Here is a 22,259-nt window from a genome sequence, read left to right on the forward strand (position 1 = left end):
TTTAAATGATGAAATAGATAGAAGTTGTCCAGGTGGAAAGAGGAGGAAAACAGTAAAAAGAAAAGGAGTGAGAGGAAGAGAAGAAAATGACATAGAGAATAAATAAGTAAATGATGTGATTTATTTTAAAATCAATATGATTTATGTGGTATTATATTTATTACAGAAGCTGTTGCTTGCAACATGAGTAAATCATTTAATCAATTTCAGTTAAAGGTGCTTCAATGAATATTACGTATTTCTTTTATTTATAGTTTTTAATAGGAAAGTCTCCCTTCCACTGGTTAACTATTCTTAGGACCATACTGAGCCACAGCATTTTTAAGTTTGATGTCAGCCATATGGATGTAAATTGGTTTAATTATTTCTGTCCAGACTTCTTAGCCACTAGCTTCTTAATTTGTCAAAGGATGTAGTGAACCAGTTACCGCTTTTATCATAGGATCATAGAATGGTTTGGGTTGGAAGAGACCTTAAAGATCATCTAGTTCCAAACCCCCTGTCATAGGCAGGGACACCACATACTAAACCTGGTTGCTTAAAGCTCCATCCAACCTAGTCTTGAACACTGACAGGGATGGAGTACGCACAACTCCTCTGGGCAACCTGTTCCATTGTCTCATTACCATCACACTATAGAATTTCTTCCCAATATCTAATCTAAATCTACCCTCTTTCAGTTTAAAGCCATTATCCCTTGCCCAATTGCCACTTGCTCGTGGAAAAAGTCCCTTTCCAGCTTTTTTCCCCTTTAGGTACTGGAAGGCTGTTAGAAGATGTCCCCAGAGCCTTCTCTTCTCCAGGCTGAACAAGCCCAACTCTCTCAGCCTGTCTTCATAGGAGAGGTATTCCAATCCTCTGATCATCTTTATGACCCTCTTTGGGAATAGTTCCAATAGGTCCACAACCCTTTTGTGGTTGGGGCCCCAGAACTGCACACAGTACTCCAAGTGGGGTCTCACGAGAGCACAGTCTCCTTTTGATGCAGCCCAGAATACAGTTGGCTTTCTGGGCTGCAAGCGCACACTGAAGCCTGCTCATGTCAAGCTTCTCATCAACCAACACCCCCAAGTCCTTCTCCGCAGGGCTGCTCCCAATCTCCTCCACCCAATCTGCAACTGTGCTTGGGATTGCCCCAACCCAGGTGCAGGACCTTGCACTTGACCTTGTTGAACTTCATGAGGTTGGCATCGGCCCACCTCACAAGCGTGTCCAGGTCCCTCTGGATGGCATCCCTTCCCTCCAGCGTATCAACCGAGCCACACAGCTTGGTGTCGTCGGCAAACTTGCTGAGGGTGCATTCAATCCCACTGTCCATGTTGCCGATAAAAATGTTGAGCAGAATCAGTCACAACACTGACCCCTGAGGGACACCACTTGTTACTGGTCTCCAATTGGACATTGAGCCATGACTCTGCGTGCAGCCATCCAGCCAATTCTTTATCCACCAAGTAGTCCATCCATCAAAATTATGTCTCTCCAGTTCAGAGACAAGGATATTGTGTGGGACAGTGTTGAACGCTTTGCACAAGTCCAAGTAGATGATATCAACTGCTTTGCCCCTGTCCATCAGTTCTGTAGCCCCATCATAGAAGGCCAATAGGTGATCTGAGACATCAAGATACACATATAATGATGTGATCACTGTTCACAGATTTAGATAACAGGTGCTCTGAACAGCCTTCATGACAATTCAAAAGTACTATATAGTTGTGTCTACCCCCTCACTAGCTGCAGAAAACTTAAGTTGCATGCATATTATCAAATTCAGTGAGGTTAATAATCTGCTTGTAATATTCTTTCTCCTTTACAATATGTAGTGTAGAAATTTTAAAGCAACTTGTAACACTTTAATATAATTGTTCCCCTAGCAATCCCCATCTCACAAGAGTGCTATCAGTGTATATACAGTAACTTAGGGTTTCCTAGACAACAGGTAGAATTACAAAGAGTAAGTATTATGAAAACAGCAAGCAAATAGCTAAACCTTGATATCTGACTTCAAAAGAGATTCTCCCCACTTAGGGTTATTATTTTGGCATGGTACCCATGGTCATAACTTACCTGACTGTACAGCAAATAACTTTCTCATTGTCTTTTAATAAGGCTAGTCAAGCAAATTAGACCACTGTTATGGCTAACTGTATTCATGGGGCAATTTTTTACTCTAAATGAACTGAAAGATGCTGAGGCATGCCAAGTACTACCCCACTTCAACCGAGGTAAACAAGTGCATTTGGAAGAACGGAATGGTGGAATTGTTTTTATAGCAGGAGAGGATGTTACAGTAGGATGTAAACAATGTTAACAACCCACTTGGAATAATAAATTTGTCCATAGTATAATTCTGAGCAGACTCTACAGTATGTTTGAGAAAAGATTTTGAGAAAATATTGATTCCCTTGTACTTGCACTGATCCACGTTATACCATTTGCAATGTGGAACTTCCGCCCCCCACCCCGCCCCAAACCCTACCAGGTGCAAATTATCACTCACTCTACAGCAACTGACTTTTCAAAAAACCTATTGCAGAGAAAGAAAAAGATGCCCAAACCAGATACGTATTCCAGAGAAATACAGTGACCTCCTTCAAAATGCATGAGAACAAAGGCCACTGTAAAGAGCTTTTTCTTGTTGAATAATAGAATCACCTAGGTTGGAAAAGACCTTTAAGATCATCAAGTCCAACCGTTACCCCGGGACTGCCAAATCCACCACTAAACCACATCACTAAGGGCATTGTCTACATGGTTTGTGAACACATCCAGGGATGGTGATTCCAACACTTCCCTGGACAGGCTGTTCCATTGCCTGACTACCCTTTTGCTGAAGAAATTTTTCCTAATATCCATTATATTAGGAAATTATCCTAATATTATTCAATCTAAACCTCCCCTGGCTCAGCTTGAGGCCATTACCTCTTGACCAGCTTTGTTGCCCTTCTCTGGACTCTCTCCAGCACCTCAGTTGTCTTTCTTGTAGTGAGGGGCCCAGAAATGAACACAGAATTCAAGGTGCAGCCTCACCAGTGCTGAGTGCAGGGGGATGATCACTTCCCTGGTCCTGCTGGCCACATTATTGCTGATACAAGCCAAGATGCTCTTGGCCTTCTTGGCTGCATGGCCACAAGCTGGCTCATGCTCAGCAGCTGTCAGTCAGCACCCCCAGGTCCTTTTAAAATGAGCAGCTTTCCATCCACTCTTCCCCAAGCCTGTAAAATTCCATGGGGTTGTTGTGGGCCAAGTGCAGGACCTGGCGCTTTGCCTTGTTGAATCTCATACACTGGCCTTGGCCCATCAATCCAGCCTGTTCAGATCCCTCTGCATAGCCTTCCTACCCTCCAGCAGATCAACACTCCCACCCAAATTGGTGTTGCCTCCAAATTTACTGAGGGTGCACTCAATCCCCTCATCCAGATTGTCAATAAGCAAGACTGGCCCTAATACCAAGCCCTGGGGGACACAACTAATGATCAGTGATCACTAGATGTGACACTATTCAACACTACTCTTTGGGCTTGGCCATGTAAGTGAATCTGTAAGTGAACCAATGCTATGCTGGGAGCTCAGTGCTGCCTCTGTGGTGTTCTGTCCATAAACGTTTGAGAAAACAAGGAGGACTTTACTAAGCAGAAAGATATTATGACATGGCATTCCAGGTATGAATAGAACATATTTTTTTTAAGTCTCAGGCTCCCCTGCTTTTCTCTAAAGCTTGAAGAGCTTCATCAGCAACTTCTGCACCCATCTTGATGGAGAACTGGACTAATTTTCAGATGTACCAAATATAACACATTTCATTCTAATCACACTGCTCTAGCTAAAGTCTAATCTGTTTGTGAATATTCTGTACATCTGAAAATCAAGCCCAATGATAACACATACCATCAAGCCACTCCGTAAATTCCTAAAATAGAGGCAATTAATGCAGTTACATATCCATGTTAATTCAAACCCAACTGTACTTAGACCTAGTAGGGATTCATGGCCTTTTAATCTTAGATTTTATTATATATCTAAATAGTGTCAAGCTCAAGGCTCCAAAGATTGAATGAATAAAAGCTTATCCCAGGCACACTCCTCTGTAGCTCTTATGTCTTTTCTGAAAAAACTACTGAAAAATGGTGGCGAGTAACAGTGCCGTGGTTGATTTTCCCCAGGAGTTAACAAACCACCAAAAGTTGAATGCAAAACACAAGGACTTGGAATGGCTCTTTCAAACATGTGAGACAGTCTTCAGGTAATCCTATCTGAAAGAAAAAGACATTAAACCCTGGACGTTGTTTATTTAACATTTTCTACTGGTGAGTCCAAGCCCCAGCAGCTTTATCTGGAATAAGAGGCTCCAAGCAAACCTGTTTGTGAACTTCCTTTGAGGCATGTCAATAAGTCGTCAGCTGTAGCAGCTACTAGCATTGCTGCATCACTGAGTCAGAATTCTGGGAACTGTCATTTCAGTGCACCACCCGCTTTACTGACCACATTTTTAAGACCTTCATTTAGTATCATGGTGATAATACCCTGTTGCCATTAAAACATTGGAACAGATTTGATTAGCTATGCCATTTATGCCATCTGTCAACATGGCCATTTGGTAACAACTTCATTTTCAAGTCATGACCAAAATCAGTTGCTAGGAAAGCAATAATAAAGATGTTCTAGGAAATGAGAATGGGGGCATTCATGAAATGTATGGAATTCCAGGATGTGTGTGGAACTTGGGAGTATTGGTTCAGAGAGAAAAGAGAGAATTAAAGTCTCTGCATGTATAGCAATGATGATTTGGCATAATTAATGGAGCTGAGTCTGAGTAACAAGAAAGATGTCAGAATCCTTACAGTGAACTGTACAAAGCCATAAAGGAGATGGAGATGTCACCAGATCTACCAGATGCCATTTGCCTCTGTTTGGCAGAGAATATTTAAATGACAAAAGTCCATTCAGTGTATGAACTGAAATCCTTTGAAATCCCTTTTACAAGAGTTTAGTGAGGATTAACAGTAATAATAAATGAGATACCATGTATATAGAAAATTCATCAAGGTTTAAACTCTGGAAGCTAAAAACATAATGGAAAATCATGGAGAAGGAAACGGACAAAGTTTGGATGGGAAAGTCTTTTCACCAGGTTGAGCTGATACAAAACAATCAAAAGCATTAAAATGCACAACATATGTCCTTTCAGACCAACCGTTTGCTAGGATTTTTTGGGTTTTTTTTTTGCTAGGATATCTCTAATGGCATATAAAGAACGGATTTCTGGGCTCTGAAAGGCATTCCAGAAATCTGACATATTTTCTTAAATATCACGTAATTAACTCAGTTAAAATGTTTATTGACTCCTCTAAATGGAATGTTAACCTGGGCAATTAAATAGAAAATTGAACAGACAACACTCTTTTCTGCTTTTAACCACTAAGGAAGGACCTTTACATTAGGAAAAGATTAAGGCACTCGCTAGTCTGTTTGAATTACTAAAAGAATAGTTAGAACATTTTAAAGTGAAATTTCTTTGCAAGCATATGGAGATAGAAGGCAAAATATAAAAAAAAATAAATACAAAATACATATATAAAAAAATACTGGAAGCCTTGAATTTTGTGTCAGTCCAACTGAAACAAACCCTAATCATAGATTTTTGGAGAAAAAAGCCCTCTATCTTTGTTCTCAGTCTGATTTTGCTTCCCTTTACCACAGAACAGGAACCAGTTTGGTTCCTCCATCCTTCTAATATCACTTTCTTGTCACACTGTACTGTCTGGGAAGAAACTGTATTTTCTTCACTTTGTTATTTTCCTCTTTCTCTTGTCACAAATGCAGAACTCTATCACAGCTCAAAGCCTTAAGAAGTTCATGTGAAGTGGAATGTGATGTTCCGAGGCAGCCTTGGCTGCAGTGATCATGAGATGGTGGAGTTCAAGATCCTCGGGGCAGTGAGAAGGGTATGCAGCAAGCTCACTGCCCTGGGCGTCAAGAGAGCAGACTTTGGCCTCTTCAGGAACCTGCTCAGTAAGGTTCCATGGAATAGTTAATACTTGATGCAGCATATCTGTGTCTGCAGCACTGAATTCCATCATTGTCTTAATATTGTTTCCCTCTCAAAATTTACAACATTCAGATAATGACAAGGAGGATCAGAATGTGACACAAATTTCAGCAGATAATTTTCAACCTGATGTTTCCACAATTTTATATAATGGAAGGTTTGTAAAAATATAACTACATGTTCTGTAGAGTACCCCTGCAATACCATGTAAACAGGGAAATGAAAAGATGTTTTTTAAAAAAACCCAGACTCCCTTTCATTTTACAGAAAAATTGAACACGAGTACTCTGACACAAGACGTGAATAAGCAGTAGGAAATAAGGACTCCCATCAGGAATTATTGCTGTTGGAAGACCCCAAGAATAAAAGTAGTCTAAAATAAGGAAGTTTTATTTCCAATTCAATGAGAAAGAAACGAAAAATGTGCTAGTTAAAGTGAGACTTGGCAGAGCTCTGATTAAAGAAGAGTAGTAGGATATTTTCTATAATCTTAATGTCAGTTACAACAACAAAGGAAACATGCTGAAAAGCAGATAAAGAAAAACGAAGAAGGCTTTTACTAAAGGCTTTGCTTTGAATAACTAGAAAGAAAAAGAAAGCATAAAAGAAGTCAACTTACAAGATTTTGGCATCAGAATTTCCAAAAGAATAAGCAGAGAATAGTAACAATCAAACATGTTCTCTGGGAATTCACACTAAAATTAGTCTCTGATACTAGAGTAAATTCTGCACTGCCTTTGACTTCTTGTATTTATACCTGCACAAAGTTGGTATGAAATGCTGATAGCAACAGAACTTAGCAGAGAATTCTGATCTGTTAGAAGTTCTATCCATTTTGCACACAATTTCTGAGGGTTCAAGGCAAAGAGCTCTGAAGGTCTCTGATTAGTGATCCTAAACGTAACTCTATAGCACAATTAACCGCCCTTCTTACCTTTATATGACTGCCTGAACTGTTTTCTATCTTTGAATATCCAAAATTATCTCTTCAATTTCAGGGTGGATGCTTCCATGATCTTACACATTTTTCCCCAATATTACTGTGTTACACTTCCTCCTGGTTAAATAAATAAAAGTGAGAGCTTACCCTCTTGTTTTTAAAATAAAATGTCAAGGTGACCTTTGGAAGAAAGATTTTATTTTCCACTTTGGAGATGAGAAAATAGGAGACATGATCACCTGAGGTAACCAGAATTCTGTAACAGGACCAAGAGTTAGGCTCAGATTTTCTGAAAACCAGATGAGCATACACTAACTCACAGCTCCTATACTTCTCATAGTACTCCCAGATATATAAATCGTAGAACTGAGAATGTGGCTGAAAAATATCAAGTCTCAGGTGGCATGTACCAAGGCACAGATGTCATTTACACATAGGCCAAGCTTCTTTTTTTATTCATACAGTTTTACTGGGATTTTGCTCCTTTATAAAAAAATCCCATTGATAACATTAACAAGTAGTAGAGGGGCCTGGGACAGGATGAAAGTGGCCTGGTGCCTAGAGATAGTACAAGATAGGGCTGGTCACATTTCTGTTATCACACATGAACTGCCTGTAATCGTGCAATACATAACATGGCTGTTTCAGTACCATTGGGCATCAGCATCTGAGATGCTAGAAAGAGAAGTGCAGAGATGTTTTGGTTAGGTTACTGCTCCTGTTATACCACATTAGCAACTCTAAAAAGAGTAAGAAGTCAAAGGAAACAGGACCTGCAACAAGAGGAGGCATAACATGCTAAACTGACTCTACATAAGTTGACATTTATATACTTATAAAGGTTTGCCAACAAAGCAGGAGAGCATTCTGTTGAAAGAACATATGCTATTTTGAAACTGCATATTCATACTACTACATATGTGGAAAGTATGGATGAATATGGATGAATTAGGGTTAAGAAAAGCACCAGCTGTAAAGGCTCTCTCTCTCCAGCAAAAGAGCACAAGAAAGGAAGGACATGAATCATCCTGCTACTGGTCATGTTTAAAAGAAGTTAAAGTTCAAAAATTTATTTGCTTACCAAATTAGTGTTCTACTCACATTTAACTTTTTTTAATCTAAATGTGAGTCAAATTCTGAAGTCAATGTTCAGCAAGAACAGTCTGCAAAACAGATTACCAAAGAATTGCAGAACATTTGGGGCTCATCGATTTCTTCATTAATTGTATATATTAATGTTTGTTGTGACATCTGGTGGGAAGCAAGTGCTTTTGATAATGCTATGTGATAATGCAGATATTGGAAGAGTTAATAGACCTGAATAGAGGGGGAACTCAAGATGTAACAGTGCACAAAAAAGCCTTGATATTTAGGAAGGATATATCATTTATTTTCCTGATTTTGGGAATACCTCCTACAGGGTGGTCACTTGAAATATTAAAATATATATACTACAGAGAATCAGTAGACTTAGTTGAGAAGCAGTCAAGTTATATTGAGGAATACAACCATAAGAGGTTTGCACTTCTAGAAAGAAGTTAAGACTATTGTGATCACTTTATCTGTTTCTATACTGCTAAAATAAGCATGCCCAGAAATGTTCCTTGGCAGTGAAGACGGCTGGCACAGAATGGCCTATGCCTGAACAAGCAAACTCTCTCAACCATAAAAAGAGAAGAAGGCTGCACATAAACTGCCAACTGGGAATAATCCCTGGACCAGTCCAACTCCTGTACCATGCCTGGGAACTGTTCTGGACAGTATTCCTGGGCATGGACTAAAATCACATCAGGGAACATCATAACTATCAAATGGCACAAACAATGGTTTTCCAATGTCCAGGAAGCTTCCCAAGCTCTGTTTAATTTGCAGCCAATTCTATGTCAAAAAATATTTGGTATGAGAAGATGAACTACAGCTGTATAAGTGACCCTTTTGTATGACTGCTGAACTGACCATTAAACAAATCTGACTGGGAATGCCATTTTGCATTATATTTCAGTGAAACAGAAAAAGTAGAGAAAAAGGAAATTTGATATAGTGCAAAACTTTCCACTTAAAAATACCTGATTGATTTATTTCCTTGTTTTATTTATTTCCCTTGTAATGACAGCAGAAGAATTGAAGAGTGAGGTTCACAAAACTGGTGAAAGACAGATTTCTCCATAGTAGTGCATTGGGCTGGATTCTTATATAGAATCATAGAATAGTTAGGGCTGGAAAGGGAAGAAAACTAATGCTTCCACAAAAGTACATTAACATTCACCACATAAAGTATCCTAGAGTCAGGTGTGATAACCAGGGCTTTCCTGCCTCCAGAGATGTGACCTGAATTTCTGACCTGAACTTGGAGGTCTTCTGAAATGCTTTGTTCTCAGTTTCTGTCCTTTCACTTTTTATAAACACTTGCAATAAGGAAAGAAAGGGGCAGTTGAGAAAAATATTATCTAGCCCAACGATTCTGGGTACAGTGGGGATGTGATATTTGGGTTCTGTAATGTAGTCTCATGATCATTCAAGTGTTTCATAAAAGATACACATACCATTTTCTGACAGTCAAAGAAGGAGTCAGGAACTACAAATTAAATTAATCTCAGGCTTGAAAGGAAAGAAGTCGAATACCTTGTTCCTCACTAAATTAATGTTCTGCCAAGAGGGCCTATTGGACAAAATGCTCCTACTGCACAATCATTATTTTTGAGTGTTAATCCATTAAATGAACCTTTTTCTGTAACCAAAATATCTAAAAATTTGTCCTGAAGTCATAAAGCTTGGGTTTGTCAGGTTTGTGTATTTTATAATATATCATTGTTGGCAAAGAAAACAAACCCAAAGTCGTCCAGCTTTTGTAAGCAGTCCACTGGAAGAGAAGATAAACTAAATGATTCTTAAGGTCCCTTCCAAACCTAACCATTCTATGATACTATGATTCTACGAAACTGCAAAAAAGCAGTAGCACTGCTTTATTTATAGCAAAACATAAAACCATTACGAAATGAGAAACTATGGATAATGGAACTAAGCTGTTTTAGTACTACCTTATCTTTATGATGATGAATTCAGTGAAGACTACAAAACCTAATTAATTTCATTATGAGTACCTTATTTATTTATTTGGCTCATAAACTGGGACAACTGCTGTTCTAAGGCCTAACTGCTCTCTTTAGAAATTAAGTACCTACTTGTTCTCTTTTTTCCCCCCTTAGCTTCCATATTAGAACTCTGAAGGGGTTTTGTCTCTGACGTCAAAACTCCTTATATTCTGCTATACTTGGTTTCAGGTGTAGTGACCATGAACTATTTGAAAATTCACTGTTTTCAGTAAGAGAAGCAGCCAGTCAGCTTACTTCTAACTCTTCTAGTAGCACAGGAATACAAGTTAGTATAAATGATATAGAAAATTATATTCAATAGACAACAGAGACAGAAGTGGATAAAAATATCAGTAGTTTAGCAAATAAAGGCAAATTAGTGTTGGTTAGGTTAAGGAAAAGTTAGAAAATTTCAGAGGCATGAAAGATGTGTTGGGACTTTACACACACAAGAAGTGAAAGAAACAGCCTGAGTACCAAGAAAATACAAGCAGGGTAAAAATTATGCTGTAAACAAGATGACATGTTGATACCTGATTATTTTAGGTTAAGATATATTATAGTGACATAAACAAAGAGGAGTTTGAAATCCTGACTGCATTCCTTTGTCTTTGAACCTGTGCACATATGAGAAGGTTGCTATCTGCAGATGTCAAAACTTTCTTGAAGCTCTGCCTCTGAATTCATTTAAAGTAGGTAAAATTTCTGCCTTACCTGCCAACTTCCCTAAGTGTTTTTGAAGTAATCTTCACTCTTGTGTCTAAGTAACTGTCTTATTTTTTCTTTTTTCTCATTTCTGTTCTGTATTCACCCAATCATCATCTGCCTATATTTCATACAAATTAACATCCTAACTGTTTTGCGTTATACTTTATTTACCCAGTGTAATGCATGCGCATTTTGTTAAGTATAAATCTTTAATTTGTTATCAGGAAAGCCTGTTTTCTTTGAGATGTGTTCTCTGCACTCTTCTGATTATACTTTTTAAGTCTAATAGTTACATTAGACTAGCATTTGAGACATTTGTTTGGGAATCAGCCAGTCTATAATGCTTTGTATAGAAACTCAGTCTTAAGAAAACCCATCACATGGCACAGTCTGATGACCAGAATTCTGAGCCAAGTATCTTAAAATGTCAAGGATATGTATATATTGCAACCTGAGGCATCTGCCTGTGGAGCCCTTTCACAGGCAAGTGTCACCTTTCATCAGTGAAATAGGAACATTTCCAGAATCTCTGGTAGTAGCTATCAATGTAAGAAATTAACAGATAAAAGTGAAACCAAACAGAAAAGAATGTGGAGCTCCTGTGTGACTGAACACAGTGCAGTTCTGCCAGCAAATGACTGTTTAACCCCAGAGTGAATGCCTGTGTAATAGAGAAGGGCAATACACACTATTATGGCTACAGCACTCAGGGTAAGCAATGTGGAATTGAGCCTGAACTCAACTCTGTTGCGATTTGAAAGATTTATGGCTGTCATAGAAGTTGCAGTTCTGAGTATAAATAGCTCACAAAGACTGAGTGGGGTTTTGTCTTATGTTCTAATAAAATAAATAAGGAATAAAAAGTTACTAATAGGTACATGAACTGAAAAAGAGGTTTCCTAGAGAAAAGAGCTGTGCTACCCACCTATATATCTAGTGTTTTACCACAATGGTATTTTAGCTGCATCTGGGAAATTGAATATAGAAATTAAGCACAGATTTTGTGATCTTCCTTCCAAATTAATCTGCAAAAGTAAATATTCTCAAAAGTATAAATAACAGATGGATGTCTACTTTCCCTCCCCTCAACAGGGTTTAAGTGCTTAATTGTCCTCTGTACATTTGATAACTACTTCCTGCATTTATAATAAAACACCTTAGGAATGTGATCTAGTTGATAGATCTACATGAGACAGACTTTGCGCTGAGGTCTTAAAAAGGTCCAGGCAGTCCTTGTACTGACTGTGGTATCTATGTTTTGGTCAAGCTGTGTTGCAAAATTGGATACCACAGAAACCTGCAGAGTGGATAATGAACAGAGTTCGTAAACTCCAGAAGACACAGCAACATCTCTGGCAAGGGAACCAATAGCTAGTGAAACCAATCTCAAATTTTGAAAGGCAAATGATATGGTAAAATGTACAAACACACAATATGAGTAGTGTGAGTGATGTGGCTTAAATAAATCACTGTGTTTATATCTAGATTGAGAAACTTTAAAATGCTTCCCAGCCTTCACGTCCAGGATTTCATAAAAAATATTTCAAAAGAAAGATTAGGATTTCAAAGTAATTAGAATTATAGCAATCTTCTGCCCGTCTTCTAGAAATAATTTAAAGCTTTGTAATCCAGTCTTGAATTTCTTAAAAATCTGTATCAGTTATGAGTGTAACTGTTCTTCTCATGTTGTTCTAAGTTATTCAGGAAAACAAAGCAAGGCCTACACATGTAAAACTGCATGACTAAAATTTCAGCTGTAAGAAAACTGGCTAATTTCTTTATGAAGACAGGACTCAAATTCAGTTGCGTAGATATCAAATCTATTAATGGTAGTATAGGGATAGTTTTATTCTCTAGATTGGGGCTGCTGAGAACATCAGCAAGCAAGAAAAAAGGACACTGCAGAAGAACGTGTGGAGAAAGGAAACTCCAGAAATGAAACTCATAAGACAAAGATTTTACTAGTGCCGGAAAAAGCTCAAGTGAATACTGAAAAAATATTCTAAATAGCTCACAGGCAGTATGTGTCCATTTTAAGATATTAGCTTTGAACCATGCAAGGGGATGATTCTACTCTAGCAGGTCCCACATTGTATGTAATGAATTGGATGGTTTTGCTCTTGTCTTTGACATGTCTTAGGCCTCTGAGAGCTACTGCACCTTCACTAGAGGTCTGTTCAGAGACTGAACTTTTCAAGTTTGTTTGTATTAATCATAGGATTTGTTCCAATCTGTGCCCAAAGGTAATTACAGAAATTGCACAATAATTCCACAGAATTCAGCTACTAAGAAATTCCACAAACTTATAAAAAAATGTAGAAGCTTTTTAGCTGCTACTTATCCATGTATCAATCTCAGAAAAAAATTCATCTGGCTGCAGGCTGACTTTCAATAAAAACCTGTTAAGAGCTCAGGATCATCTGTGTTCCATAATAGTACTTTTAAATGTTCCATTAGGTACATTTTACTGATATGCACATCTTTACTGTTACATATTTTTAAATGTACCTTGAGGCTCACATGAAGCTTACACTGTCTTCTAAGCAGAACTGCCATCCCATTTGAGAGTATCTGTTACTATCATCTTGTGAGGCTTCTTCCATGAGACAATACCATCACAAGGCTCACTCTGGTTTGAAAAAATGCTTTCTTCATTAGGCACTTCAGTGCCACTTGCTTCTCTTGCTTTCCTTCCATCAGGCTTGCCATGCATACAAAATTCTCAATTATTGAATGCTAATTTCCCAACAGTTTTTTGCAGTTCATGTGTTTAAATTAGCTTGTCAAATTAAGAGCGAGCATCTTGGAAAGGATTTAAAGAAGTTGGGTGTGGAGCAATTTTCTGCTCAATAAAGTATAGATCTAGTTATTGTATCATTCTTATCAGTAATGTATCAGGGCTGACAAACTTACACATTCATTCTCAATACCTTTGTTGCACTTGATTAAAAAGACCAATTGCTTTCACAACACAACTTTTAAAACAGAGAAAAATGTTGCATTTTAATCAGAGCAAACTGAAAAAGGGCCAGAATTTCTCCTCAGATTTTCAATATTATTGTTTCATGATTGGCAAAGAAACAGTATACAAGTTAGGAAAATAGTACTGAAATTACTTTTCTTTTATCACAGGGTGAATTTAGCCTAATTCAACAATCTGCTTGTTAAGACCCACGTGTTAGGATGATTGCCATGGTTTCAGATTAAACCACTCCAGCATAAGGGAATGCTGGAGTGGTTTTATAAATTCTGTAGACAGGCAGAATCTGAGCAGATTTCTTTGCTTCTCCTGAAGCAGCAGTATGATCAGCAAATTCATTAAGTTATACACATTGATAGAATGGATTATATTTTGAAGAATACGATATATTTTAAACATCTAACCCTTCTAAAGCATTTAAAATGAGATTTTCTTTGTCACTTGTATATGAATCTATTACACTGATTAGATTATATATGCTCCCTCTGGTGGTTTACTTAATCCATACAAATGCCTCTTTTTTTTTTTTTTAATTTTGCAATTCAATGGCTAAGATACTGTGGCCAATTTTGTAGTAACAGCACACTACTGTCAGTGTTGCAACAAAACCAGCCTGAGTATAAATCAGTAAGTGCTCCTCCTATCTTTTAATTTGGAATTGAAATATGTAACATCCCTAAAGCAAAAAAAAAACCCAAAACAAACCCCAAAACCAAAGAAAAAGCCCCAAGGAAAAACAAACACTCCAATACTTTAAATTAGGAAGTGTTTAAAACTGAGCACTTAAACCAACCTAATGTCCTTCTATGATGAAGTGACTGCATCAGTGGACAAGGGAATAGCTACGGACAACATGTATCTGGACTTCTGAAGGCATTCAATGTGGTCCCTCCTTCTCTCTAAGAAGGCAGATTTAAACTAGATATAAGGAAGACAGTCTTTATAATGAGTGTGGTGAAACACTGGAACAGGTTGCCCAGAGAGGTGGTAGATGCTTGATTCCTGGAAATGTTCAGTGTCAGGCTGGATGGGACTCAGAGCCACCTGATTTAGTGGAAGGTGTCCCTACTCACTGCAGAGAGGCTGGAGCAGATGACCCTTAAAGTCCCTTCCAACCCAACCAATTCTATGATTCCATAATCCTATGAATAAGAATTGAACAACAAATGGTTGCTTATGAATGCAGGGACAGGAATAGAAATATTTTCAGGTTCACAAGGTAAAACTTCCTTCTTTGCACTGCAATGTCTGTTACCTTCTTCAACAAACCAACAGTAACTTCTATGCCTCCATTGTAATTTTTTTTTTTTTGAGTAAGGACTTCCAGAGCTTTTGGGGGGTTTATTTACAACATCTGAGTTTAAAAAAATCCAGATTTCAAGGTGGGGTTTGTGTTTGTTTGTTTGGGGTTTTTTGTTCATTTTGTTTTGTTTCATTTTTTCTCCAAAAACTTCATAGTTTTCATAAAGTAATCTGAGAGGCTTAAACCAAAGCATGTCACAACAGGAGATATTCACTGTATGTTCACTGCACAATTAAGCTAATGTATCTGCATTCTCAGCTGAAGATTATTTTTGGTCCTGATCTCATCCACTGCCTTGCCCTGCTCTGTAATGGAATTGACAACCTTCATTATGGTTCATTATGGTGTAAGCTATCAAATAGAAGATGAGGGAAACATAGGTAGCAAACATAGGCTATGTGTGGAGAATAACCTTATGTTTCTTATTTTTCTCTTTTGTAAATCAGGGGGTTTATGCAGTCAGATAGTATGATATTTATTCTTGTGCGCTTTTTTGGTAATTTTATATGGGTGTTACTTTGCTCAGCTGATAAATATTTCAGATTATATAAGACTTACTTATACTTTAATATTAGATTCAACACATCTTTTATTAGGATAGGTCTTGTCAGGTGGCATATACAGAACAAAAGAACAACCTAACTCTTTTCCTCCTCCCTGATATTCAAAATTTCCAGACATAAATTCAGATTTGAAAGTTAACTAAACATGTTTCTAATTTCTTTACAACGGAAGAGTAAACAAACAAGACATTTCAAGCTTGCCCAGAGTTCAGAAGACAAATAAGACACAACCATTTTTTTATCCCAGCTACTATAAGGGCACCATGGAAAACTTTCTCTTCATTTTTCAACTGTGAAATGTTTTCTTAAGAAGTGCAAGTGCCTGAAGATTCTCCCTTCCCCACTCTCCAGTTAATCACCATGGAACGTAAAACAACTTCTTTCTTTATTACCTGCTTAGATGGGAACAGTAATTATCATAATAAAAGACTATAAGTATCAAGACTTAAATTGCATTATTGCTACTATTCCCAGACACAGTTCTGAATTTTCACTTTGCTCAGAACTCATTCCATAAAAAACAGACACAATCTTTTCATCTACACAACTAGTGTTGCTGCTGGCATACAGGATTAAGCATTGAAGTGAAATGTGTCACAAATTGGATTCTTTCATCTTTTTAGCTCAGGACTGTTTTGAGAGTACAAGCAGCTTTGGGAGCTGTCTGCACCCACATGGGCAGAATAGCTGCCTAGAGTGCATGGAGTGTCCTGGCTCCTCACTACACACAGGAAGTCCAACATGGGAATTTGTGCAGTCTGTTCAAGGCACTTCTGAAGCTGGGGGTTTTTACTCCATGGGTCAATACCATAAAACGGTATGATTGCAAACCTGATTATTCAATGCATAGTCTGGAAAACAGACACTCTTAAGAATAAATGTGCATTTAATTACTTAACATGACCAAGATCTTCTTATGAACTGGGAGAAGGTGTTTGAGACCTAGAAACCTTTCTGGTCTTAGGTACATAAGTCCAGATTTTGGTGAAAAGGATCTTTTAGTACTGCTCTTCTATTCAGCATAACTTCCCTTGAAAATCTAAGTAAGTCAGCCAGAAAAACACCCTTGTGCATCTAGCCATTACGCTTTTGGGTGACCTTGGCATAAGGCAGCTGGTTTTGAGGATTTAAAAGTTGAATATAGATACCAGCAGTGACAGCTGAATAAGTCATCTAAACTGTATGCGGCGATTGCCATTAGCCCTTAAGTACTCCAGTTCTTTATCTCCAGTGTTGGGGTGATAGTAACACGCTAAACCTGAGGGATGTTGCTAGGACTGGCAGATACTTTTATCCTGTGTTAATCAAGTGAAGCATGAGACACATGCAAAATCTGAGTCTTCAGCATGCACAGATTGCAGGATTCTACCCTTTTCTTATTTCTGAACATACTGAAAAATCAGTATCACTTCACTGCTGAAATCTGAGACTTTCCTGAAATTAGTCAAAACAAAACCATAAATATCTACAGAATCTGAACAGAAATAATTTCAAAACTTTGTATAAATGTGGCTCTTAAAAATTCCTTGATCATTTAAGCATCATACTTCCATTATATTTCAGTACCAACTCTTGTATAGTTAATAAACACAATTTATTTCTTAGGCAATTAAAATATTTGCAAGGGAACTCACTATTGCAGTAATGCAAGCTGTACAAATTGAACCTACAAAATAACATCGCATTTGCCCTAAAGCAGGCTATATTAAGTGCAGGTTACACTAAGATTATATAAACATTTTCAGAAGCATGAAAAGATGATATAAACAGATCTAATATTAATGAGTTCTCCCTGTTTTTAAATGCTAGGAAGTCAGAGATAATTAAGAGCAAATAATCCAAGTTTCAGCCACAGGTGACTACTATGAGAGAGATGCTAAGTGTTTCTGTCATTTTACAGACGTAGATACTTTTGTAGGAGAGAGCTATGATACCATCTTAGCTTGCATATTTACAATTAGTCTCTTTTACTTATGAAACAGTTTTACTTGTGGAACGGTTATGAAACATACATAGTTAAAAAAAAATATAGCTCCTAGGGGGATCCTCCATCTGCTGAAGCTAAAAAAAAAATAAAAAAATGTGCTTTTGCCTTTGGTTTAGTGGTGATGAAACTGTATGACATACATTATACTGAATTTCAGAGTAGATGGTTTGATGATTCCTTATGAAAAGGCAAACTGTGATGTAAGCCTGTAGATAGTGACAGCACTAGTGGATATTACACCTACGAGAAGAGCCTGCCTCTCCGAAGATTGTAGAGTTTGCACAGCAGCTGGGCTGAAATTACAGGTTGGAAACAACCCACTGTTGTAGAATAAAGTTATTTTCATTTCAACACAGATTGCCCACATGGGGGTGTACAGTTATTCTGCAATGGCTCTGCTGGTCAATTTTCCTTGTGCATTTACAGGTTTTATATAAACCTTCTGTTTTTCCAACAACTGTACTTTGTTGTGTGAATGATATAATATATGGTTTAGATTTTATGCAAGGGAAAAAACAATACACGATGCTGTTCCTGGTAGTAATGTTACTCTGGCTAAATGGGGTCATAACATGTTGAGAAAAAAAGGACTGTAGAACTGGTATAGAGTTTTTTTCCCCACTGGGTACATGTTTGCTTGTTATGCACATAGAAGTCTATCTGCTCTGGGAGATCTCACTTTAGTGTACCCAAGTGCTACTGTGGCTCCACAGGACGAACACGACTGTCTGTATACAGCCATATCTGACCCCTATTGCTCCTTAACCAGTCTCCGCTCTACCAAACAGGCATTCTCGCTCTCCAGAAATCAAAGCACTAGGTCAGTCAGTAGATTATTGCCATGCTGGAAACCTGACAATACCAAGTTTGAAGCCTCCTTCAGGCTTCTGTACCAAAGGCTAATTGCCTTCTCCACCCTGGGCTTTATCTACAGCCAAGAGAGACAGTTTTCGGTATCTCACCTCAGACCAGTGTGTCCAGGACCTTTGCAACCCAGAAGCACTACTCAGGCATTACTTCTAAGCATCTGCTTCTGCTTATTTCAAAAACCCCTATGAGAATTAATTTGAAAGTGAGCTGTAAATATTAATTTTCTTTGTACTCTAGGCACTTCTGAAATGTCTAAGTTAATACTTCACGTAATGCTTTGCCCTTGTTTACCCAAGCAGATTTTACTTTGCTGCAGCAGAGCAATGTATATCACAACAGAAGATAAAAGTCTAGGCTGATTTACAAGGCTCGTGGCTGAACAGCAGTGACATGCAGAAAAAGCTGGAGCGCTGTGATGAAAGAACTCACAAATTTCCACCCTTTATGATTTTTAACCAGGACAGTTAGATTTTCTCATTGAGCAAGTGTTTCTTCATCAGATGCAAAAAGAACATTTTAACACAGTGAATTTATGTCTGAGGGGAGAAAAACCGCAAAGTGGTATTGAAGTAAAGGATTCTGAGTACTCTCCTGTGATCCAGACATCGCCACTGAGAATAGAATAGGCTTTTTTTATATTTTCCTAAAATGAATATACATGCTGAGGAACAGCAAGGTAGAAGAAGAAAGGCACTTTACTAGAAGGCAGGTGAGAGTATCCAGAACTACTAGGGAGCAGAAAATTATCAAAGCTGAGACAGAAACAAGTCCTGATCACAATGATCCTGCAACGTAATGTACCCTAACTAAATGTTCAGTCTTCACATTTTGGAAAGCAAGTTGCCTCTTCTCATAAAATATGTATCCACTTATTATTTCAGATCCGTTTCTCTGTAGAACTGAATTAATTGAAATAAACTGCTCATTTCAGAAGCTGGAGGAGAGTGCAAGAAAGGCAATGGGGCCTGAGGCAGACATCATCATGAAAGCTAAGCTTTGATGAAGTACTCATACTTTGAGTATGAGTAAGTCCTCACACTTTGAGGAAATAACAAGTTGAAAAAATGAAGTGTGAAATCTAGTTTAAAGTATAAAATTAAGATGTTCATGGGATTGGACCATAGCCCCAGAGGTTTCCAAGACCTAGCTGAACAAAGTCATGAATAAACTGGTCTGATCTCACAGCTGGTCCTGCTTTGAGTGGGAGGTTAGACTTGATGACTTCTAGTGGATTCTTCCATTCTGGTCTACTTTATGACACAGTTCTCCATTTGCTTAAGCAATATCATGAATGATTGAATATCATTCATCTTCACAGATGCAGATTGGATTGTATGACTGTTCTTAAACTACTGAAATTCCCATGTAGATGCATAATCCTAGTTTGCTTTTCTGGTCCATCCTTTTTTTTGGTAATTGACTCCAGTTCCTGCTTTTGCTGGTAGTTACACAATGTCCAAACACAGTCTGCATGAAATGACATTCTCACTACTGTTAGCAATGGGCTAATTAACAGCAATAAGACTGTTCAGCCTATCTGCTGCAGCTCATCAAAGGCACAAACATGCTGCAGTGTGGAGCCAGCTGTTTTTGGGAAACGGTGGAGGACTGACTCACAGTAGGTTCATCTTTCATTGCAGTGTGATCTTCACAGGCATAACAAAAACCAAGATTATTTTAATGCAAAATTTAATTGAATAGAAATAGGTGTGCAGAGACTGTAGATTTTTCAGCAGTAAATTACACCTTGTGAAGGGGTATCCATAAATTCACCTAAATATATGGAAGGGAATACAGTGTGACTATATGTCTGGTATTGCTTCCTGCTAAGGGTGAAGGATGAAACTATTTTAGTTCTCCACAGTGAGTGAAATAGATTTTCCATAAATTCCAGTACTCAAGAAACTCAGTTCTTAAGGAATTACAGAAAAACACAAAGCATCTCAAGGTTTGCCTGTTCTTCATAAGATGACTGTTACCATATAATTTTTATATTTTAATATTTCTCATATAATTGAGTTTATCAAAAAAGAAATGAGAACACTGGCCACAAAGCAACAGACCTTGATCAAACCAAAGCCAACAGAAACTCAGTGCTATAACATTTATTAATGGAAAGAAATCAAAAAATTCTTGAAAGCAAGAAATTGGCTAAAGTATGCAAGATCTGTTCATGCGTGCTTGGAACGGTTTTCTGCAAGTACCCTTAGTCTTGGATAAATTTGGTATGTTTGCTGTGACTTTATTTCATTTAGCTCTAATTCCACTAAAACCAGGTTTTTGCAAGACAAACTGAGAACAGAGTGACTTTGCATATTACTTAGTTTGGGAGTTGAAGCTAAAGAAAACAATAAAAGTGACCTCAAGTTCCTAATTCCATACTATGTTCATCAGCTATTTATCAGTTCTTCAATATGGTGTTAAACTATTGCACTGTTTTAGAATGTTAATAGACTTTTCTCCTTTCATTATGCATCCATTTCATACATAACATTTCTGAACCTAAGCAGTAGGGTTGAAAAACATGACGACAACAAATATCCATTATGATACTACATTTTGTGTCAGAGAACTGGTATTAAATAAATTCTTGCTTTGGAGGTCAATAAAGGCTGTTGAGTGAAGAACATTTTGGAAAAGCTACAGCTGCAGAGTTTGCATTTTGCTGTCCTGAGCTTCAGCTGCTCAGAGTCTAAATCTCTCCTGCTACTGACTTGACTGTCCTCATCAATGTGGCAGCAAGAGGCTGAGGAGAACCAATGTACCCACTAACTATAGTGAGAGATTAAAAAAGAAAATACTTGACACTTTGGATGTTTTGGTCTCCCTGCTGTTGAGAGAACAAGTAGGTCTTTATAGTTACATTACCACCACACATCTCCATGTGGTTAAATTATTTTTGATAAAGCCAAGGATATAGTGAGAAAATATGAATTTTATTATGATTTCTACTTCTTGTTCTTCCTTCAAAAGGATTTTAAAGTAGGATTGAAGAAATAGGAAAAAGGGCCTAACTCTAAGCTGATTGACTATCCTTGCCTAATTTCTTTGCTGAAGTGAAATGGGACAATTGTGTTGCATTGCAATACTGCTGATTGCAATAGAAATTCATGTGAATGCGTCTATATAAGACTAAAAAATAACAACCCTTTGCACTGCATAACCTATACACAATGTTTTTGGATATCTTTGAGCACAGCTGCATACCCATCAAAAAAGAGAAATCCTTTTCTTTACCTTTGGAGTTTGCTGCACCAGCTGCAGTTGAAACCAATCTGGGCAGTGACACAAGGACCACAGCTGGTAAACTGAAGACAAGCTGGGATGTAGATAAACAAACACAAATTATTACATTAGTCTCATAAATAATTCTCATAAAAAGCACAAAAAAAGGATACATCTGATAATGTATATTTACGGACTCAACCGGTTCATACACATCCAAAATAAGACACCAAACCCAGCCTATTACAATGCATTGCACAACTCTATGCACAAAGGTACATTTTATCTGTAGGATTCTGTTTGTAAATGTTTCCACTTCCACGTCTGTTCACTCAACTTCATTGATATTTTTTTATCTTTTTGTTTAATATTAAGTATTTCCTTAAATCTTAATCTTCCCTGGCTCCCGTGTTCCATGGTGTTGCTGACATTCAGACATAAGCAGGTAATAAGGCTGGCAGAAAAGTGTGCAAGAACTATAATTGGATTATAAAAAAGAGAAATAACTGTTTCTGTTTTTTCCCCAGTATTGCAGCTGGCAGTTT

General features: G+C 37.7%; 1 protein-coding gene across 1 annotated transcript in view; it reads right to left on the reverse strand.

Moving 5' to 3' along the window:
• LOC104406210 (plexin domain-containing protein 2-like) overlaps window positions 1-22,259 on the reverse strand; it is a 56,509-nt gene that overhangs the window by 30,906 nt on the left and 3,344 nt on the right. Inside the window, exon 3 of the mRNA XM_010015129.1 lies at window positions 21,727-21,808. Coding sequence (XP_010013431.1) covers window positions 21,727-21,808 — 82 coding nt within the window. The remainder of the gene's footprint in view (window positions 1-21,726; window positions 21,809-22,259) is intronic.

This window comes from Nestor notabilis, unplaced genomic scaffold (assembly GCF_000696875.1).
Source record: "Nestor notabilis isolate BGI_N333 unplaced genomic scaffold, ASM69687v1 scaffold7785, whole genome shotgun sequence".
Classification (NCBI taxonomy): Eukaryota; Metazoa; Chordata; class Aves; order Psittaciformes; family Psittacidae; genus Nestor; species Nestor notabilis.